Source organism: Leptopilina boulardi, unplaced genomic scaffold (assembly GCF_019393585.1).
Source record: "Leptopilina boulardi isolate dan_hultmark-lab unplaced genomic scaffold, ZJU_Lbou_2.1 LbouV2_399, whole genome shotgun sequence".
Classification (NCBI taxonomy): domain Eukaryota; kingdom Metazoa; phylum Arthropoda; class Insecta; order Hymenoptera; family Figitidae; genus Leptopilina; species Leptopilina boulardi.
Genome location: NW_026137972.1, coordinates 1,327,979 through 1,348,551, shown reverse-complemented (window position 1 = coordinate 1,348,551; position 20,573 = coordinate 1,327,979). Strand labels below are relative to the sequence as shown.

General features: G+C 23.8%; 4 protein-coding genes across 5 annotated transcripts; 1 reads left to right on the top strand and 3 right to left on the bottom strand.

The window, feature by feature from the left end:
• Positions 1-65: 65 nt before the first annotated feature.
• Positions 66-2,567, bottom strand: LOC127289026 (neuropeptides capa receptor-like). Its single transcript, XM_051316776.1, has 5 exons — positions 2,539-2,567; positions 1,625-1,741; positions 1,265-1,355; positions 975-1,177; positions 66-363 (listed from the first exon to the last, which is right to left on the bottom strand). The coding sequence occupies exons 2-5, from the start codon at positions 1,722-1,724 to the stop codon at positions 122-124; spliced, it is 636 nt and encodes a 211-aa protein (XP_051172733.1). The 5' UTR covers positions 1,725-1,741; positions 2,539-2,567; the 3' UTR covers positions 66-121.
• Positions 2,568-2,812: 245 nt separating this feature from the next.
• Positions 2,813-12,121, top strand: LOC127289025 (odorant receptor 13a-like). Of its 2 annotated transcripts, none has more exons than XM_051316775.1 (9): positions 2,813-2,995; positions 4,800-4,919; positions 5,006-5,120; positions 5,214-5,478; positions 5,563-5,688; positions 5,747-5,837; positions 5,956-6,092; positions 6,188-6,326; positions 11,901-12,121. In XM_051316775.1, the coding sequence occupies exons 1-9, from the start codon at positions 2,852-2,854 to the stop codon at positions 11,952-11,954; spliced, it is 1,191 nt and encodes a 396-aa protein (XP_051172732.1). In that variant the 5' UTR covers positions 2,813-2,851; the 3' UTR covers positions 11,955-12,121. The 2 variants fall into 2 exon arrangements, with proteins under 2 accessions (XP_051172732.1, XP_051172731.1); XM_051316774.1 differs by lacking the exon at positions 11,901-12,121 and adding an exon at positions 6,392-6,793.
• Positions 12,122-12,867: 746 nt separating this feature from the next.
• LOC127289024 (sulfhydryl oxidase 2-like) lies at positions 12,868-15,330 on the bottom strand. Its single transcript, XM_051316772.1, has 3 exons — positions 14,969-15,330; positions 14,497-14,743; positions 12,868-14,365 (listed from the first exon to the last, which is right to left on the bottom strand). Exons 1-3 carry the CDS (start codon positions 15,237-15,239, stop codon positions 13,201-13,203), a joined length of 1,683 nt encoding a protein of 560 aa, XP_051172729.1. The 5' UTR covers positions 15,240-15,330; the 3' UTR covers positions 12,868-13,200.
• Positions 15,331-17,136: 1,806 nt separating this feature from the next.
• LOC127289023 (uncharacterized) lies at positions 17,137-19,880 on the bottom strand. Its single transcript, XM_051316771.1, has 2 exons — positions 19,633-19,880; positions 17,137-17,600 (listed from the first exon to the last, which is right to left on the bottom strand). The coding sequence occupies exon 2, from the start codon at positions 17,582-17,584 to the stop codon at positions 17,330-17,332; it is 255 nt and encodes an 84-aa protein (XP_051172728.1). The 5' UTR covers positions 17,585-17,600; positions 19,633-19,880; the 3' UTR covers positions 17,137-17,329.
• Between the last annotated feature and the right edge of the window lie 693 nt (positions 19,881-20,573).

Below are 20,573 nucleotides of genomic sequence, written 5' to 3'. Positions count from 1 at the left end.
TGGAAATAATTACTGGGATAATTATTGGAATAACTACTGGGATAATTAACGGAATAACTACTGGATTAAAATAAATAGGATAAATTTTTTATTAGTAATTCATCAAATTAAAACAATTTGTTTACATACTCAACATTTTAATTGAAGATTGTCTGGACTGAAATTGACGACAACTCTTTCCATAATTTAATGTGTTCTTTTGACAACTATCTCGCAATTTTTGTCCCATTTTTATGTATAAAATAGTTATTACGATCATTGGCAAAATAAAGAAAATAAAAAAATTCAAATAATCATTTATGTAACGATTCAATTTGTCTATATAATCACATGCCAATAGATTTTCTGGATCAATAATTAAATCTATAATCAAAACATAGATATGTGACAACATAAGAGCAAAAGGTAGAAATTAAGCAAAAAAGATGTTCCCCTGGCGGAATCATAAAATCGGATTTAAATCGAATTTGATTTAATTTTGATTGAGTTTGATTAGGAGCAGAATTTTGCTGCTAATTGATGAAATTAGATCAAATAAACCATTGCTAATGAAAATTTATTATTATTTTAATTGATTTGTGAAAGAATTGAGTTCAATTATGCATTAATTAAATAGTAATTAATGCACTTATTACTATTAAATTAACACATAATTGAAATCAATTCTTGCATAAATCAACTAAAATAATGATACATTTTCATTAGCAATGGTTTATTTGATCAAATTTCATCAATTAGCAGCAAAATTCTGCGTCTAATCAAACTCAATCAAATTTGATTTAAATCCGATTTTATGATTCCGCCAGGGAGGTAGAAATTAAGCAAAAAAGATGTTCGTAAAAGTGTTTAAAAACTTTCCAATATTTAATTACTTAAACTTTATTAGTTTCTAATTAGTTATCCAAAAGGATTGGAACTTATTTTTTTGGCACTTATTTTTATACACTAATCTAAAATATGTAATATATACTTACCAGAAGAAAATTGAAAGACATATTTTATTAAATGTTGAAACAACTGATTTAATGAAAATATTAATCCGACTATCCATAAAACGATTATTGATGTAATAGTCCTTTTTAAAGTTTTCACGTTTCTAAAACTTAGAGGATGACAAATTGCAAGGTAACGTTCGAATGAAAATGCAAACACTGTCAATACTGATACTTTGTAAGCTCTGAAATAAGAAAATAATTTACAATTCATATAGTACTATTTTTTAAATAATTTGCAAAGTTAATTAAATCAATAAATTAATCCTTACACATCGTATAAATAAGGAAGAACTTTACAAAGAACAATACCTCCTATCAAGAAGTACTTCATCCATAAAAGTTGTAAATGAAGAATTATACCTAGAAAATAATAATGAAATACGCAATAGTATAAATATAATAAAATAAAATTTTTTTATTTAACATAGTATAAGGTTACAAAAAAGGTCCATTCAGAACTTTCAAAAACGAATAGAAAGCAGAAAAAATGCAATCGACGATTTTAAAAAATCTGTTTTAGAATCGCAGTAATTCGCAATAAAGGCAAATTTCTATCACAATTTAATAATTATGAAAAAGAAAATAATTTGTTAATTATAAAAATTCTATTAATAAATAAAGAGATTTACCACTGATCAATAGTAACAAATCCGAAATAGCAAGATTAAAAAGATAATAATTCGTGACATTTCGTAATGATGGACTTTTAATTATAACAATGCATGTCATAATATTTCCAATGACACCTAAGATCAGGATCAATGAATAAATAAATGTCAAAGGAGCTGCAAATTCAATGTTATTTGAATAATTATCAAAAGCATTCATTATTTCTTTTTTTAAATTCATCAAGTACAAATATTTATCAGTAACATTTTCAAACTCTAACACAAATCCAAAATTAGATGCAGGAAGAATTTTTATCACGTCTTCAAATGTATTATTTTTAATTCCCAAAAGCTCAGAATAATTCATTTTGTTATTAGATTAATTTCTGAATTAAAATTTTGTGTTATTGCGTTCTATGAAAATATTTTATAACTACTGGATTCAGGATTGATAGGACTAAATGTCATAAAAAATTGTATACTGAGCAAAATAATGTGTGAGTTAATTTTGAAGAGATATCAATTGGGGTTTCCTTTTAAGATAAGAAAGCTAATGGACAACGCCGCATTTCTGACCGGCTCTACGGGGTTTACATGCACGGACTTGTAGCAGCTAAGGATTAAATCAACTTTTCATCAAATGCAGCAAATATCTATTAGCTGCAATAGGAAATAACTTGCAGTATCAGCTAAATCCTTAACACAACCAGCTAATTGATTTCAGCTAATGTATATATATTGTGCTACTACAGCTAAATTATTTTTCTCCGTGCACTTATTTAAAAGCATCAAATTGATACTAAAAATATTAAATTGATTCAAATTTTTATATCAATTTGATATTTGTGGTAACAATTTAATACAATTTTAAATTACTTTAATATTAATTAAATTGATTCTAAAATTAATTTCTCTAATAGTAAAACTGAGTATACATATAAAATATCCATTCGATGTTTCTTTGACGGTGGTAATGTTTATAATGACTCTAAATCAATAAAATTGAGAAAGGTATATCTTTGATTTAATATTTAATTCAATTCTTTGAATATTATTGTTCCAAGAAATCTGAATTAACTGTAATTGTTTGTTTATTTAATCTTTAGTCCAAGTATATTCAGATTTCTTGATAATACCATAACTTCCTTTCTGAATAATAAATTTTTCACTTACTATAACATTATTCCTATATATGTCTGTAGTTCATTCTGAAGGAGAGACACTTCAGACGCTCATCTAACACAAGTTATGGATTTCTTTGACAATCGTTGCTTTAGATTAAATAAAATTTTAACATGCATTATTGGACAATGGCCATATCAATCGAAAAAAGAAACAATTATTATTTCATCTATCTACTTAATCATGAATTTATCTCTCGTTATTGTCATGGTAGTAAAATTAAGTAAAAATGTTTTCACACTATATATCGTATTTTTTGCAATTTAAATACACGACCCTAATAACACAAGATATCTTGGGATATATTGATAATATCTCGCAGATATCCTAGGGATGTCCTATGGATATCAAAAGGATCTCTTAAGGATATCCAAAAAATCGGCGGTTTGGATATCCTTTGGATATCCACAGGATATCTTCTGGATATCTTTATAGACTTTCATAAATGTCCTCAAGATATCCCATAGATATCGTCAGGATATCCCACAGATATCATCAGGATATCCCATAGATATCGTAAGGATATCCCACAGATATTTTCAGGATATTCTCAGTATATCTTCTGGATGTAAAGAAGATATTCTCAGGATACTGTTTTTAAAGTCATTATGAGACTACGAGTGAGAATATTCTGTGAATTAAATTTTATATAAATAAAATAAAATGCAACTTGTTTTTCGAGAAAGTTGTTTAATTTGAAAAATTATTAACTAATTTTTTTCTCATTCGTGATTCATTCCTTTATTCATATTAATTATACATTAAGTGCATGAGTTTATTTAAAAACTTTGAAAAATGCGTTTTAAATCTTCATTTAAAATAAATTAGAAGCTCATAAGATTTTTCTTTTTATTATATTATTATTCATTATATTAGCTTAACAATTTTAACCTTTAAAAATATATGTTGAGATATTAAATATCCCGTGAATATCCTAAGAATATCCCACGGACATCCTGAGGATATCCCATGGATATCCTGCGATATAATATCCAATAGATATTTTGTGGATGTCTTAGGGATATCCTGTGGATATCCTATGGATGTCCTGTTGATGTCCCACAGACCGGCGGTTTGGATATCCCAAGATATCCTGGGGAGCATTCTAGGATATCGACCCTCACAACAAAAGGATATCCTGAGGATATCCTCAGAACATCCAAACCGCCGTTACGTAGGATATTTTTGGGATATCCTGGAGATATACTGAGGATATTCTATGGATATCCCTGGGATATTCCAGGGACATCCTAGTGATATCGTGGTGATATTCTTGGGATAAACTTGGTATATCGTTAAAATATTTTAGAAATATCGCTAAGATCTCCCTAGGATATCATTATGATTCAAATTTTGACTATTTGAGATAGCGATTTTTTGATACAAATAGTTAGCGCTTGAGTTGGTTTCAAGAGATTTTTTAAAGAAAAAGTAGAAAAAAGAATTCTTGTAGACAAGGTAAATCATTTTAGATATCTTGGAAATACATTATAAATACATCCAAAAAATATGTTTTCCATTTTTATTTAATTAATTTGTATGTTAGGGTCGTTTTATGAATACCTTAGGGACATTTTTAGAACGACTCAAGGATATTCTAACCCTTAAGATAATATAGACATACTGTGGATATCCTTAGGACATCCTTAATTATTCCAGGGATATGATTAGGATTAGGATAATCTCTGGGACGTCCTAGGGACATCCTTAGATATCCCTGGGATATCCATAGGATATCCTAACCGCCGCTACTTTGGATATCCTTAAAGTATCCTTAGGATATCCCTGGGGTATCCCTAGGATATCCAAGGGATGTTTTTGGAATATCTTAGGATATCTGGTGCTGTGAGGGGACCATTGATATGGATATCCTATGGATATCCTAAGGATATCCTTTTGTTATGAGGGGATAGTTTCTTTTGGAAAATGTAACATAATTTGAATTAAATTTTTTTTAATATAACTATTTTCAAAAAATTGGAAAAAATTATTTGTTAACATGTTGATTTAATAGATAACTGGTCTTGTAACGTTGGACTTAAATTTTGATGATATTCTCAACAGTGTAACTAATATTATGACTTGCATAACAATAGGTGTTAAATTAATAAATTGTATCTTAAACAAAAAAAAGGTATGTATCAGCAACATTAGATTATTACAAAAAACATAAATCTACTTTAAAATAATAAAAACTATTTTTGTTGTTCTTAAAATTAGATGAAGTACCTTCTTAATAGTTTTGAAACCAATTGGATGATGATGTCAGAGACAGAAATTGAGATAATGCAAGAATGTTCGGATTCAGGAAAAATTATTATTGTTTTATATGCAGGTAATTTTTCAAAAAGAAAAAAAAATTGCGATCAGTTAATTTTCTAAAAGTAAAATTCTTAATAAATATAGAATGTAAATTAATTATTTCCAGTTCTCGTATATTCGTCAATGTCTTTATTTTTTATTACAACATACACGCCACAAGTTCTCGACATTATTAAACCATTAAACGAAAGTCGTCCAAGAAAAAAAGTTTATAGAACAAATTATTATTTAATAGATGGCGATAAATATTTTTATACACTTTTAATGCATGAACAATTGGGTTATATTTTAAATATGACAACGCTAATTTGTGTGGATACAATGTATGTGAAGTATGTTGAACACATTTGTGGAATGTTCTCTATTTTACGGTAAAATTGATTTTCCTAAAAATATATGTTTATTTCATAAATTACAATTTATATATTAATTATACAACAAACTGATATATCTAGATATCGAATAGAAAATGTTATGAAAATTTTTGATATGGATTTTTCCAAATGTTGTACTTCCAAGCAAAATGAACAAATTACAAGAGAAGTTTCTCATTGCATTGCTTATCATCGAAAAGCAATCAGGTAATTATTGTACGATAATTAAATGAAAATAAAAATTGGAATTTTTTTCTATTTTTAGATGTGCTGAATGTGTCGAATCTATTTATGGGCTTGCATTATTTATTGAATTAACAATAAGTATGATATTGTTGAGCGCAACTGGATATGTGGTAATTAGATATATCCATAAGAAGTCAGGGACAAATTAAAAATTTATTTCAATGAAATTATAATCTAGATTCAATAAAATTAAAAAATCTGAAACTAAATATTCTTTTTTATATATAGGCTGCTGTTAAATTAGGAACATTTGATGAATTTTTTCAAATGATTCCCTTTGCTTCAGCACAGGTGGTACATTTATTTTACAATTCCCTTCCAGGACAACAATTAATTAATTCCAGTGAAGCAATTGGAGATTCAGTGTTAGTAACAAATTGTAATTCTGAACTAAAAAATTAATAATTATTATAATTAAAAACACAGTGAATATTAAATAATATCTGAAAATTAATTACAGAAGCAGTGCACAATGGTACAGAATGCCTATAAAAGCACAAAAGCTTCTAATTTTATTAATGATACGAAGTTTTCATCGTCCTTGCACAATTCAAGCATTTGGTGGAATTTTCACGCTATCCATGGAATCATTTAGTTCGGTAAATTATTATAATACTGATATCACAATAGAAATTGTATATTAAAAATTCAATTATCTTTTTAGGGTATGAAAACGTCGGTGTCATATTTTACGGTTTTATTATCAATGACCGAATGAATAAACGTGAATGATAAAAAGTTTTTTTTTTCTTTTTTGTAAATGTACAAAATATTAATGGAAATGTGTTTATTGAATATGATTAATTTATTGAATGTATAAATAATAATAATATAATTATTTACGCGATTTATGTCTTTAATGTACAATAATTTTTGTGAATAAATAAATTTGAGATCCATTTATTTTTTAATGAAAATCAAAATTAAAGTATTTAACAGAAGAAAAAAAATAATTAACCATTTCACTGGCGGGGTGTTCCAATTGGCGTTCCACGCTGCCTGGCCCAGACTGGCGAAAACACCAAATTCCTACTTATACTAAATTTTTTATATACGTTAATTTTAATTACCGCAAATTAATATTTCTATATTTTAGACATCAGGGACATTAAAATATTTATCAAACTTCATAAATCTCTTTATTCGTGATGAAAGTAGGATTAATTTATATTTAAAAAAAATGAATCAATATAGTTATTCTGGAAAGGTAATTAAAATTTATTATTAATTTTAACAGTTAAAAAAATCTTATAATCGAGCTTATAATTTTTAATTACTTTGTACAATATGTATTTAAAAGAGAATTTTTATTTTACCATTAGATCAGGATGCAACTTCTACAAAGCTGATCGCATTTATTTTGAACTGAAGACCTGCACCATTAAATTGATCATTCATTTTATTCCACTTTGTCCGGTTAAACAAAGTTGTATCGTCATTTTGCTCAGTAATAAAGCCATAGTAAATGTTAATTTCATAAGCTACAACAATGTGATTACAGGAATTTATTTTCCTTTCTTCTTTCAATCTTTCCTAAGATTTGGTAAGTAAAAATCAATTTCAATGTTTTTGTTAAAGAAATTCTTCCTTATGTAAGGTCGTTTGTATAAATAAACAAAAAAATTTCCACATTATTAATCAGGATTGTATAATCAGTGAATAATGTAACGCGGTTTTTAAATTAATATTAAAATTTTCCGCACCTACATACTAAAACTCATCCAATCTAATTGAACGACAACTGCAATCCTGATATGCTCTGCACACTCTTTTCTGGAAATCTTTTCGACTTTAGGAAATAATAATGTACAGCCAGAAATTTCCTTTAAATTCTAAATTTATTATAATTAAGATTAAATTAAATTAATTATTTTAATTAATTAAATTACGAAATTTAATTAAGTAATTCAATGAATTTAATTAATTTAATTACGAAATTTAATTAAGTAATTCAATGAATTTAATTAATTTAATTAATTTAATTAAGTAATTTAATGATTTTAATGAATTTAATTACATCATTTAATTAAGTAATTTAATTAATTTCATTAATCTTTATACCGACAATGCTATTAATAATTCGATATTCGTTAAATTGCACAAGAACATTCAGCATCAGATTTCAGCGTCGTTCGATGGTTTTTGTGTAAAAATCGAGAATAATAGATGCTTTATCTAATATTCAGAAATAATAATGTACAACCAGAAACTTCCTTTAAATTCTAAATGTATTATAATTAAGATTAAATTAAATTAATTATTTTAATTAATTAAATTACGAAATTTAATTAAGTAATTCAATGAATTTAATTAATTTAATTACGAAATTTAATTAAGTAATTCAATGAATTTAATTAATTTAATTAATTTAATTACGAAATTTAATTAAGTAATTCAATGAATTTAATTAATTTAATTAATTTAATTACGAAATTTAATTAAGTAATTCAATGAATTTAATTAATTTAATTAAGTAATCTAAGATTTTAATGAATTTAATTACGCCATTTAATTAAGTAATTTAATTAATTTCATTAATCATTTATACCGACAATGCTATTAATAATTCGATATTCGTTAAATTGCACAAGAACATTCAGCATATCAGATTTCAGCGTCGTTCGATGGTTTTTGTGTGTAAAAATCGAGAATAATGATAGATGCTTTATTTGGCTAATGAATTTTACCCATTTTACAACCTAATACAAATTGAATACAACACACTTACAAAGTCTGTTACAAGTGGTATTAATTAATTAATCATTATTAAGAATGAATTTTTATTAACATTTTGTTGATTTACAATAAAAAAAAACTTTTTGCAATTAATGTATATACTTATTTACTCATGGATAATAGAACCGTAAAATAAGACACTGATGTTTTCATGACCTGAAAAATTTAATTAACTTTAATTTTCATTATTAAATATAAAATCAAGAATAAAAATAATTTACCGTACTAAATGATTCCATGGACAGTGTAAAAATACCACCAATTGCTTGAATTGTACAAGGACGACGAAAACTTCGAATCATTAATAAAATTAGGAGCTTTTGTGCTTTTATAGGCATTCTGTACCATTGTGCACTGCTTCTGTAATTAATTTTCAGATATTATATTTGATATTCACTGTGTCTTCAATTAATTTAATTATTAATTTTTTAGTTTAGATTTATAAAATTTGTTACGAACACTGAATCTCCAATTGCTTCACTGAAATTAATTAATTGTTGTCCTGGAAGGGAATTATAAAACAAATGTATCACCTGTCCTACAGCAAAGGGAATCATTTGAAAAAATTCATTTAATGTTCCCATTTTCACTGCAGCCTGTAGAAAACAAATTGTATTAATTAAATGCAAACTTTGAATTATTTAATATTCAATTAAAATTATTCTATTATTATTTGATTCAACAACAAAATTTAATTCTAAGTCTCTGAATCTAATACTAAAGCAAAAAGTAGATTGGCGTTTTAAAAAAGACACATCAAAAACCAATTTTTATTCAAACAAATTTTGTTTATATCACTGCTAATGGTGTTTAAATATTAATACAAAAAAAAATAATTCATTGAATAAAAAAATTCAATTACCACATATCCGGTTGCACTTAACAATATCATACTTATTGTTAATTCAATAAATAATGCAAACCCATATATAGATTCAACACATTCAGCACATCTGGAAAGAAAGTAATTCAAATGCATTTTTCATATTTGCAAATTAATTTAATTATCATAATTAAATTACTTAATTGCTTTTCCATGATAAGCAATGCAAAAAGAAACTTCTTTTATTATTTCATCCTCTTCTTTGGAAGTACAACTTTTAGAAAATTCCAAATCAAAAATATTCATAATATTTTCTAATCGATATCTAGACGTAAATATAATTTATATTATATTGTATATTCTAAATATAATTTACACAATAAATGAATTTTTCATTTATATATAAATTTTATATATTATTAATTAAATTATAAAAATTACAAATTATTTTACAATTAAAATTATATAAATTAAGAGAGAATATGAAATAAAATTTGTACCGTAAAATGGAGAACATTCCACAAATGTGTTCAACATATTTCACGTACATTGTATCAACACAAATTAACGTTGTCATATTTAAAAAACCGCACAATTGCTCATGCATTAAAAGAGTATAAAAATATTCATCATCATCGACTAAATAATTTGAACTAAAAACCCTTTTTCTTGGACGAGATTCATTTAATGGTTTAATAATATCAAGAACTTGTGGCGTGTATGATGTCATTAAAAAAACAGACATTGATGAATACACGAGAACTGTAAATAATTTATTCAATTATATTTTCATTTAGGGTATACATTTATTTTTAATAAAATAAATTCAATATTAATTTTATCATTATAAATTCAAGGTATTTAATTAATCATCAATTAATTAATAAATTAATGAAATCTATATTTTAGGATAAGTAATCATCGGAATTTTCGATAAATATTACCTGCGTATGCAATAATTGTAATTTTTCCAGCATCCGAACATTGTTGAAGTATATCAATTTCTGTCGCTGACATTGTCATCCAATTTAATTTAAAACAATTAAGAAGATATTTCATCTATTTTTATTGACCGACGAAGAAAGAAAAAATTTTATTGTATTATTTGAAATTTAATCGTTTTTATTGATGATACAAACCTTCTTTTTGTTAAAAATGCAATTTAATAATTTAATACATATTGTAATTCCCATCATTATATTAGTTACGTTGTTGAGAATTTCATCAAAATTAAGCTCTAACGTTATAAGACCATTTATCTGTTAAATGAATTTATTGTCATTAATGAATTCATTATTTTTTAGCTCAAATTTTAATTTCCTTAAATACCTATTTTGATTTTGAAATTTATTGTAATTAATTTAATTTTTAAAATTTAATTTAATAGTTTTAATGACGTTCAATAATTAACAAAATATTTTTAAAAATAATTTCTATCATAATTATTATAAAATGACAGCAATTCAAAATTCTTTTTATATATATAATTAAAAAAGAGGAATCTGTTCTTTATTTAAATTGCAAAATATATCTTTTGAATATAATGTAAAAAAATTTTTACTTGATTTTACTACCGTAACAATAACGAGAGATGAATTCATAAAGAAATAAAAAGATGAAATAATAATTGCTTGCTTTTTCGATTGATATGGCCATTGTCCAATGATACATGTTAAAATTTTATTTAATCTAAAGCAACGATTATCGAAGAAGTCCATATCTCGTGATAGTTCAACATTAACACGGAATTGTGTTTTGCTATGAAATTTTATTGTAAAGACATAGAAATCGTGATGTGACCGACTGTATGATTCAATTATTCATATGGTGTTATCGGGAAAATTAAATATTCTTTGATTGTAGTTCAAAAGTATTAAATAAATACTAAACGATTAAAGTACATTATAACTTTAAATTCATAGAAGAAATTGTCATTTATATCGGGTTTTCCTGGAGAAAAATATTCAAAGAAATATAGATGGGATATACCCTTCTTAGTTTTATTGATTTCAAGTCATTTCAAACTGTACCTCTATCAGCGAAACATCGCAAAATGATACGATATATGATTTCATTCTATGTTTTATTATAATCGATAAAAATGACTTTAGATTTATATTTAATTTTTTAAAAATTAAATTTAATTATAATTAAATGTACAAAATTAAACTTCAAATTCAATTAAGTTTAATTTTTATTGTTTATTAATTAAAATTATCAAATTCCCTTTGCTTCAGCACAGGTGGTACATTTGTTTTACAATTCCCTTCCAGGACAACAATTAATTAATTCCAGTGAAGCAATTGGAGATTCAGTGTTAGTAACAAATTGTAATTTTGAACTAAAAAATTAATAATTATTATAATTGAAAACACAGTGAATATTAAATAATATCTTAAATTAATTACAGAAGCAGTGCACAATGGTACAGAATGCCTATAAAAGCACAAAAGCTCCTAATTTTATTAATGATTCGAAGTTTTCGTCGTCCTTGTACAATTCAAGCAATTTGTGGTATTTTTACACTGTCCATGGAATCATTTAGTACGGTAAATTATTTTTATTGTTGATTTTATATTTAATAATGAAAATTAAAGTTAATTAAATTTTTCAGGTCATGAAAACATCAGTGTCTTATTTTACGGTTCTATTATCTATGAGTAAATAAGTATACATGCAAAAAGTTTTTTTTATTGTAAATCAACAAAATGTTAATAAAAATTCATTCTTGATAATGATTAATTAATTAATACCACTTGTAACAGACTTTGTAAGTGTGTTGTATTCAATTTGTATTAGGTTGTAAAATGGGTAAAATTCATTAGCCAAATAAAGCATCTAAAAATTATTATAGCAATTTAACGAATATCGAATTATTAATAGCATTGTCGGTATAAAGATTAATGAAATTAATTAAATTACTTAATTAAATGGCGTAATTAAATTCATTAAAATCATTAAATTATTTAATTAAATTAATTAAATTACTTAATTAAATGACGGAAATAAATTCATTAAAATCATTAAATTACTTAATTAAATTAATTAAATTAATTAAATTCATTGAATTAATTTATTTAATTTCGTAATTTAATTAATTAAAATAATTAATTTAATTTAATCTTAATTATAATACATTTAGAATTTAAAGGAAGTTTCTGGTTGTACATTATTATTTCTGAATATTAGATAAAGCATCTATTATTCTCGATTTTTACACACAAAAACCATCGAACGACGCTGAAATCTGATATGCTGAATGTTCTTGTGCAATTTAACGAATATCGAATTATTAATAGCATTGTCGGTATAAAGATTAATGAAATTAATTAAATTACTTAATTAAATGGCGTAATTAAATTCATTAAAATCATTAAATTACTTAATTAAATTAATTGAATTAATTAATTAAATTTCGTAATTTAATTAATTAATATAATTAATTTAATTTAATCTTAATTATAATAAATTTAGAATTTAAAGGAAGTTTCTGGTTGTACATTATTATTTTCTGAATATTAATTTCCTGAATATTGGAAATTAAAAGTCATTAAATTTTTTAGGGAATGAAAATAATGATATTCACTGAAAACCAATAATTTATTTAATATGTATAGATAATAATATACAATATAAATATATGAATACACGTTGGCCTTTGATATTGTTGTTTTGTTAGTTACAGTTCCTTTATATCGAAATAAAACAATATACATATAATGCGGTTCGTAGCTGACTTTTTATTAAAAGTATTCGCATTTGCCCGATCATTTCTTGATCAAAGTAGAGGAAAACTACGGAAAACCTCTACTGAATACAACCGATTTATTATTTTTAACAAAACACTTAATCTTTTATATTTATTTAACTCAACAATCATTTACGATTGAGATATAAATAAAAAAAAACGTATTTTATGACGACGTTTGGTAAAGGCAATGTTTTCCATTGCAAATTAAATTGGGAAAAATGACAAAATTAACCTTACTGGAACTGTACTTATTCTTTAAGTATAATACAACGTCTTCGTCTATCCAATTATTATGAACATCTCTACATTCAGGACATTCATTTATTGAGGGATATTGAATTTTCTTATGTTCTGGATCTTCAGTTATATCACCAGCTAATCTTCGATTTACATCATTATGAGCTCTCCATAACCAGAGAATACTTTCATTGACATCTTTTACTTCAAATATTTTATCTTTTTCAGCCATCTCGAGAAAATTTTCAGAACATTCCTCACAACTAAAGAAATATTTAACATAACCATATATTGCTCTTAGGGCTAATGCAGGATCGTGTCCTTGTTCATTTATATTCTTATTCGCATAATTAACCGTCAATAAATGAAACATTGTCCACAATCCACAGGGATATCCTCTATGAATATCTGTACTTCCCTGACAACCAATCCATTTATCTTCTTCTGAATATATCGGAGAGAGACTATTTTGAAGTTCTAAAGAAACGTTATGAAATCTTCGGCCACTAATTGATGTTTGATTTTTAACTAAATCCACAAGGTTTCTTAAATAAATTTTTCCATTGGTTTGCGTTGGAAAATAGTCGAGTAAAATATTTAAATAATTCTTTAATGCTACCATTTTATCACCGTCAATTGTAAAAGATTTAGGAATTTCCTGATCAATTGAATAGCGTAAAGCTTTTTCTAAATCAAGCTGAAATACAAAGTCTCCATATTGATGAGATAATTGAGGAATTTTTGTTATTGACTTGTTATTTGACAAATCTTCTAATTTTGAATCTTCAGTTTTAATTGTCATTTCAATAGAAAGTCCTAGGGAATTAAGTTTGTCTTTAATTAATTCTTCAATATTATCAATTGTGGAATTATTTATTGTTATTGATGATATTGGAGATCCATTTCGCTGATGAAAATTTATAATTAGAGATTCTGTGTTTGTTACAACTCTTCCAAAATGTAATTTTGAATTTTTTGGGAAATTCAAAATCAAACTGGTTCCCACAATGGATTCAGGTGATTCATGTATTAAAACTATGTAATTCACACTTCCTTCAATCGTTTGCCACATAGTTTGAAGATCCGATTCACTGTTATAATAGAAAAATAACCTGATTATATAATGTTTACAATTTTGTTATTAAAATTTAAATTAATTAATTAATAGAAATTTAATTAATTATTTAACTCTAAATAAAATTTGAAAATTATTTTCAATTACCTGTAGGGAATAAAATTAGGCCATAATTTGCCACGTCCTTTGCGTTTCTCAATTTCTAATGTATCGAGCAATATTTTTTGCAAACTAGCAACGTCTCGTTCTGGATCTAATTCTAATGGAGTATCATTTGGATTAGCATTAACAGGATAAAACATGAACGTTGGAACTGCTGTAATATTTATACTAATATCCGTGTTAACTGGATTAGAAGTGTCTACTACACCTATACGAACTATACTGTTCAAATCTGAAATTAATTAATTTTATTAATTACAACAAAACAGGAAAAAAAATTATGTTAAATTCAATTTTTAAAAATTGCGTATCTTTCTTATGCAAGTAAAATTAAAGGGATTTTTTCTTTAAATGATATTTTTAGCCTAAATAATAAATAGTCTATTAGCATGACATTGTGGAATTAAAAATAAAAATTTGTAGTGTTGTTTTTAATATTTTTTTTTCTTTTACTTACCTTTAACATTTTTACCAAAAACCTTCCATGTAGGAGCAAAACGTTGACAATGACCACACCATTGCGAGTAAAATTCAATTAGCCAGCTAGTATTGCTGTTGTACACATTTGAGTCAAAATTTGTATTATTAAGAATCACCACATGATCATTTGTATTGTAAAGTCCTTCAGTTCTTGGCTCCACCGTTGCAATAGGATGAGAATTAACATTTTTAGCAGTGAATAACAATAAGAAAAATGCTTCAATTAAAAATAAAATATGCTTCGTCATTTTTATTTTCGTATAGTCAATTTTTATTGTTTATTGTGATCTGTTGGTAAATATCTTTACACTGTCACTAAAATATCAAATTTCTCCTTTATATAGTAAAAATGCCTAGAGTCGTTAGATTATAAAATTATAAAACTAGATTGTTATAACGTGTTCTTAATTATCAATATTATGAAATACGTAATAATGTTTTTCCTCAAATTTGTAAATGTTCAAAAATATATTAATTAGAATTCAGATAAATATAATAATATTCTATAAATAAAGAATACAAAAACATAATATTATATATTAATTATATAAACAAAAATAACAATGGATTTTAACTAGCTCATACAGAAATTTTATTTAGATAAATTAGAATTAGAAATAGATATTAGAAGTTACATCATCCACAAGTGATTCTAATTTATATAAAACGTTATATTATTTTGAATTTATCAATAAACATTATTTAATAATTAAGATATATCGATATCATCATCTTAATTATTATAAACAAATATTTTGTTTTTAATCACGAATTAAATTAATATAAGATAAAACAAATAACCCATAAAGCAAAATAATTTAAAAATTGTTTTTTTTAGGAACATTTGGGATAAATGTAACCCTTATTTTTCCTAATTAACCCTTTTTCCCCATTTGTACCTAAAAGTACCCTATTTGAACAAATTTTTCTTAAATTTCCCATATTTTTTTACAAAAAAATTAGTATACTTATTTAAAATAATTTTTCAATTTAAAATTCTCTAAAATTCAATTGTATAAAATTTTGTTAATAATTTTCATTAAGTCTAATTTACAATAATTTCAATGAAAAATCTCTAAAAATTTAAATATATCTAAAACTTTTAAAGGAAAATTTTTCAAAATTAAATTATTTCTAAAAATTTTATCAAAAATTCTTTGTTTTTAGTATTTCTAATAACTTTAATCAAGTTCATTATAAACTGAATTAATGAAATCATATTTTAAATTTAAAAAATGTCTAAAATTCAATTATTGTTCGAAGCTTATTAAAAAAACACTTGTGCAATTTAAATTTACAAAAATTTTAATTGAAAATCTCATCAAATTCAATTATTTTTTAAAAATATTTCTAAATCTGTTTGGTAAATTAATTATTTCAATAACTTTTATCAATTTATTTCAGTAATTAAATTATTTAAACCCTTTTTTTAATTAAAAATTCTCTAAAATTTAATTATTATTTTTCTTAATAATTTTTATTAATTCAAAATTTTACAATAATTTCAATTATTTTTAACTTAAATATGCTTTATTAAATTAATTATTTCTAAAAACTAATCATGTTTGTAAAAAATTCAATTATTTTGAAACATATCTTAATTCAAAACTTTTCTAAATTTCAATTACAATTTAAAATATTTCTCAAATTTTTGAATTCGAATAATTTTTATTAAGACTTAAATTTTTCTTTAAAAAAAATGGTAACAAATTTTTTTTTTTAATTTAACCTATTTATTGAAATCTTTTTAAAATTTGTCTCAATTCAATTTTAAAATGTATTCTAAATAAAAATTCTCAAAAAATATTTCTATAAAACATTTTTATTAAGAAATAAATTTAATTTTTAATAATAAAAAATATTTGTTAATTAATTAAATTTATTAAAAATAAAAAATCAACTTTTTTTCGATGTAAATTGACTAAAACAACTTATTTGATAGATTTTTTAAATAATTAATTTTTTGATAAATTTTCAGAATAAAAGGAGAAATTACGAAAAATTTGAGAATTTTGAATTAGTTTGTAAAAGTTTTTATAAAATAAATGTTTTTTATCTTGAGAAGTAAATATTTAAATAATTATTAATTAAAATGAACTAATTTATTTATTTTTTTTTTTTGAAAAAAAAAACATTTAGGAATGATAAGAGTTTTTAAATTTTTTTAATACAATACAAAACGTTTTAAAATAAAATGGATTATATTTTTTTAAAATTGCTTTGAAATATAAGCAAACTTTAGTCACAATTTATTTGTTAATGGTGATTGAAGTATGATTAATTTTAAAAAAAAGTCATTGAAATTGTTTGATGACTTCTATTAACTTTTTTTTCCATTTCATGGAGTTGGCGCTACAACAGCTGCCGAACACAGCGCCATACAGGACCCAAACGCTGAATTACAAGCTGCGAGTGCTGGCACAGCAGCTATTTGAGCTCCAGGTACTGTGCCAAATGTAAATCCTGCTGCTGAAAAGCAGGCGCATACAACTAGTGCACATCCTCCATAACAAATACCAGCAGCTAAAGGTCCTGCCGTTGTTAAATTTGCCAATGCCAACACGATTAAAATTGTCAATTTTCGGTTTATCATTTTGTTATAAATTAATCTGCAAAGAAAAAAAATAATTTAGACCATTATTATTTTTCAATATTATACAAATTCTTCCTTTAAAGAAATTTGTTTCTTTCATTTAAAATCCTTTTAAAAAAACAAACAGTATTTTTGATTAGGAGAAAGTTTTTTTGATTGAAAATAATTTGTATTCTTTTGTTGTATCAAAAAAAAAAAAAAAAAAAAAAATTGGTGCTTTAAAACAAAGAAATTTTTGCATTAATATAGAGTGAAAGAAATAGTTTTTTAATTTAAAATTGAAAATTTCTTCGAAACAAAGATAATTTTTTTGAAAAACATTTGTGTTTTAAAACAAAGAAAAAAAGTCAAAGAAAATTATTTCTTCAACAAAAATTTATTTCTTTGTATATGCAAGGTGAGAATTATTTTTTCCAAATAAACCTGAATATTCTTGAAAATTTAATGAACTTTTATCATAATTTCTTTTATTTTTCATTACAGATTTTTTTATAGGCTTCTTTCACAATTTTAAGCAATCAAGCGTATAGATAAAGAAAGATTTTATTTTTTTTTTTTCAAAAAAACAAACATTTTTTAAAATAAAAAAAAATTTGTCAACTTCTTCCACAATTTTAATTATTTTTCATTGCCGAAATTTTTTATACGCTCTTTTTTCATAATTTTGAATTGTATGAATTTTAAATATTTTTAAATTTTTTGAAAAAAATAAACTTTCTAAAATGGTAGATAATAAATATTCTAATATTTAAATAAATTTGATTAATTCATACTTGTTAAGAATAATTTATTGAAATATCTATATTTTTAAAAAAATTTATTTACAATATTTTAGAATTATAATTATTTAATTCTTTAACGTCCGAGTAGAATATATTTGAATTGATTTCATAATAAAAACGATATTAATTAAATAATTCTAATAATTTAGAATTATAAATTTTCAAACTTTGAAATTCAGTGAATAAGATTTTTAAAAAAATGTTAAAATTATTTTTCTTGAAAAAATTTTTATCAATTTTGACAACAAAACCATGAAACTAATATTGTTTAAAATGAATCATTGTTGATAAAAATGAATTCATATAGAGATAATTATAATTTCAAAAACAAGTTCTCAAAGAACGAATACAATGTCCTTCTTTTATATTAATTTATTTATTATTATCTTATCTATTATTTATATAAAAATAAACTTTATTGACACATTGAAATTATTTGTTACTTTTACTGGAAAAAAATTCTTTCAGTGTTTTAAAAAGTTATGTAATTGTTATATGATAACAAAAATATTCTCTCCGAATATTTATACTATTTTTAAGTTCTCTGCAAAATTTAAAATAAAATCTATCAAATATTTTGTGAGAATTAACCGAGAATATTTACATGAAAAATCACAACAATCACAGAGCCTTAAGATGTGGCTTTAATATGTGTTTATATTATAGTTTGAAATATGAACCTTTCATATGGTCGACTACACTGTAATCAATTTTTGTTTTAACTGTACACATCACAATTAGTTATTGTATAAAAATTTCAATTATTCAAAGTCATTTGTTCAACTATTTTTGAATATTGTAGTTTTACAATTGAATAAAATAAAAATAAATTAAAAATTCTATTAAAATAATTAAATCAAAATGGAAATTTAAAAAATTTTTTTTTACTAATTACATAACAAGTTAATTTATTAACTGAAGAGAAAAAATTTGATTTATTTTATTTTCAAATCAAAAAATAAAAAAATTAAGAAAATTTTACTGTAATTTTTTATTAAAGTATATTAATTATTATTTCAATAAAATCTTCAAGATTATTAATTTTTATTTTATTAATAATGATATTCAGTAAAACTAGTTGTTTTTATTTAAATTACTTTTTTTAAGTTAATATTGACACAAATGTGCAAGAAACTAAAATTTTGAAAAAAACACTGATTCATAATTATGTAGTCAAAAATAAAAACGTATTATACTGTTATGTGATAAGCAAATAATATTTTACATTTTTATTATCACATTAATATTTAAAATTTTGAGACTTACCGAATTCAAATAGAAATACGATGAAAAAATAATATTTAAATTATTTTCTGAATGTCAGAAAAAAATATATATATAACGACTTTTCTTTTCAGTGTGAAGGGTGTGAAGGATTGAATGCTACTAACAGAAATACATATCCTATTCCCTTCTAAAAATGGCGATGAATCACAACAACTCAGGGATCTACGGAAGACGAAATTGTTAAGCGCGGGAATCCCCTACCGCCGAAGTCGATACGAATGTAGAGTTTGTTCAATTTGTTACGGAAGCTTCTACGCGCCACCACAAAACCAAGTTTATGCTCGATTCATTTTAGCCTCGAAAACTAAAGAACCGTTTGTGATTTCGCTGTTTCCATGTTTTTGACGTGAAACACCGCGAGGTGGTTCGGGTGTTCGGTCGTTCGCACGTACGCAGATTCGACAATTTGTCCAAAATCGTGTAACATTGTCTTCTTAGTTATATTTATAGATAAAAGTAAATAAGTTGATATTTCAATTCTTAAATTTAATGTAAGATTTTATGTTGTCCGCAATTAAATAAAGTTTTTGCTTTTATTTTGAGTAGAAAATATCGTTATTTTGAAGTGGATTGGTGTTTTTCTTTGTTATCTATGTAATAATAAATATAAATAAATAATCGATTTATTTTAATATAAGGTTGTGCTATATATTGCAAATGACGTCATGAAATAGAATTTTTAATTTATAATTACAAATAAACGGCACGGTAAATTATAAATTTCTTTGTATATTTTAGTTCCAAATTTATTCGTGAATTCAACATTAGTTTTTGAAAAAAATTTATAGAAAACTTCTGATGATATTTATGAAAATGTACTGATGTATCACTGATTTTAATTGGCCCTAACAAATATTCCAATTCCACAGTGAAAATTGAATATTATTAGAGCCAATCAAATTCAGTGATTCATCGTGAAA

Bases quoted from the DNA above. Each gene is read 5' to 3' on its own strand.
- LOC127289026 (XM_051316776.1), bottom strand. From the start codon at position 1,724: ATGACATGCATTGTTATAATTAAAAGTCCATCATTACGAAATGTCACG. The intron at 1,356-1,624 runs GTAAATCTCTTT...ATTATTTTCTAG, and splicing joins TTTGTTACTATTGATCAGTG to GTATAATTCTTCATTTACAA. The intron at 364-974 runs GTAAGTATATAT...TTTTGATTATAG, and splicing joins TGTCTTTCAATTTTCTTCTG to ATTTAATTATTGATCCAGAA.
- LOC127289025 (XM_051316775.1), top strand. From the start codon at position 2,852: ATGGATTTCTTTGACAATCGTTGCTTTAGATTAAATAAAATTTTAACA. The intron at 4,920-5,005 runs GTATGTATCAGC...TCTTAAAATTAG, and splicing joins GTATCTTAAACAAAAAAAAG to ATGAAGTACCTTCTTAATAG. The intron at 5,838-5,955 runs GTAATTAGATAT...TTTTATATATAG, and splicing joins TGAGCGCAACTGGATATGTG to GCTGCTGTTAAATTAGGAAC.
- LOC127289024 (XM_051316772.1), bottom strand. From the start codon at position 15,239: ATGACGAAGCATATTTTATTTTTAATTGAAGCATTTTTCTTATTGTTA. The intron at 14,744-14,968 runs GTAAGTAAAAGA...AATTAATTTCAG, and splicing joins TTTTGGTAAAAATGTTAAAG to ATTTGAACAGTATAGTTCGT. The intron at 14,366-14,496 runs GTAATTGAAAAT...CTATTATAACAG, and splicing joins CCTAATTTTATTCCCTACAG to TGAATCGGATCTTCAAACTA.
- LOC127289023 (XM_051316771.1), bottom strand. From the start codon at position 17,584: ATGATAAACCGAAAATTGACAATTTTAATCGTGTTGGCATTGGCAAAT.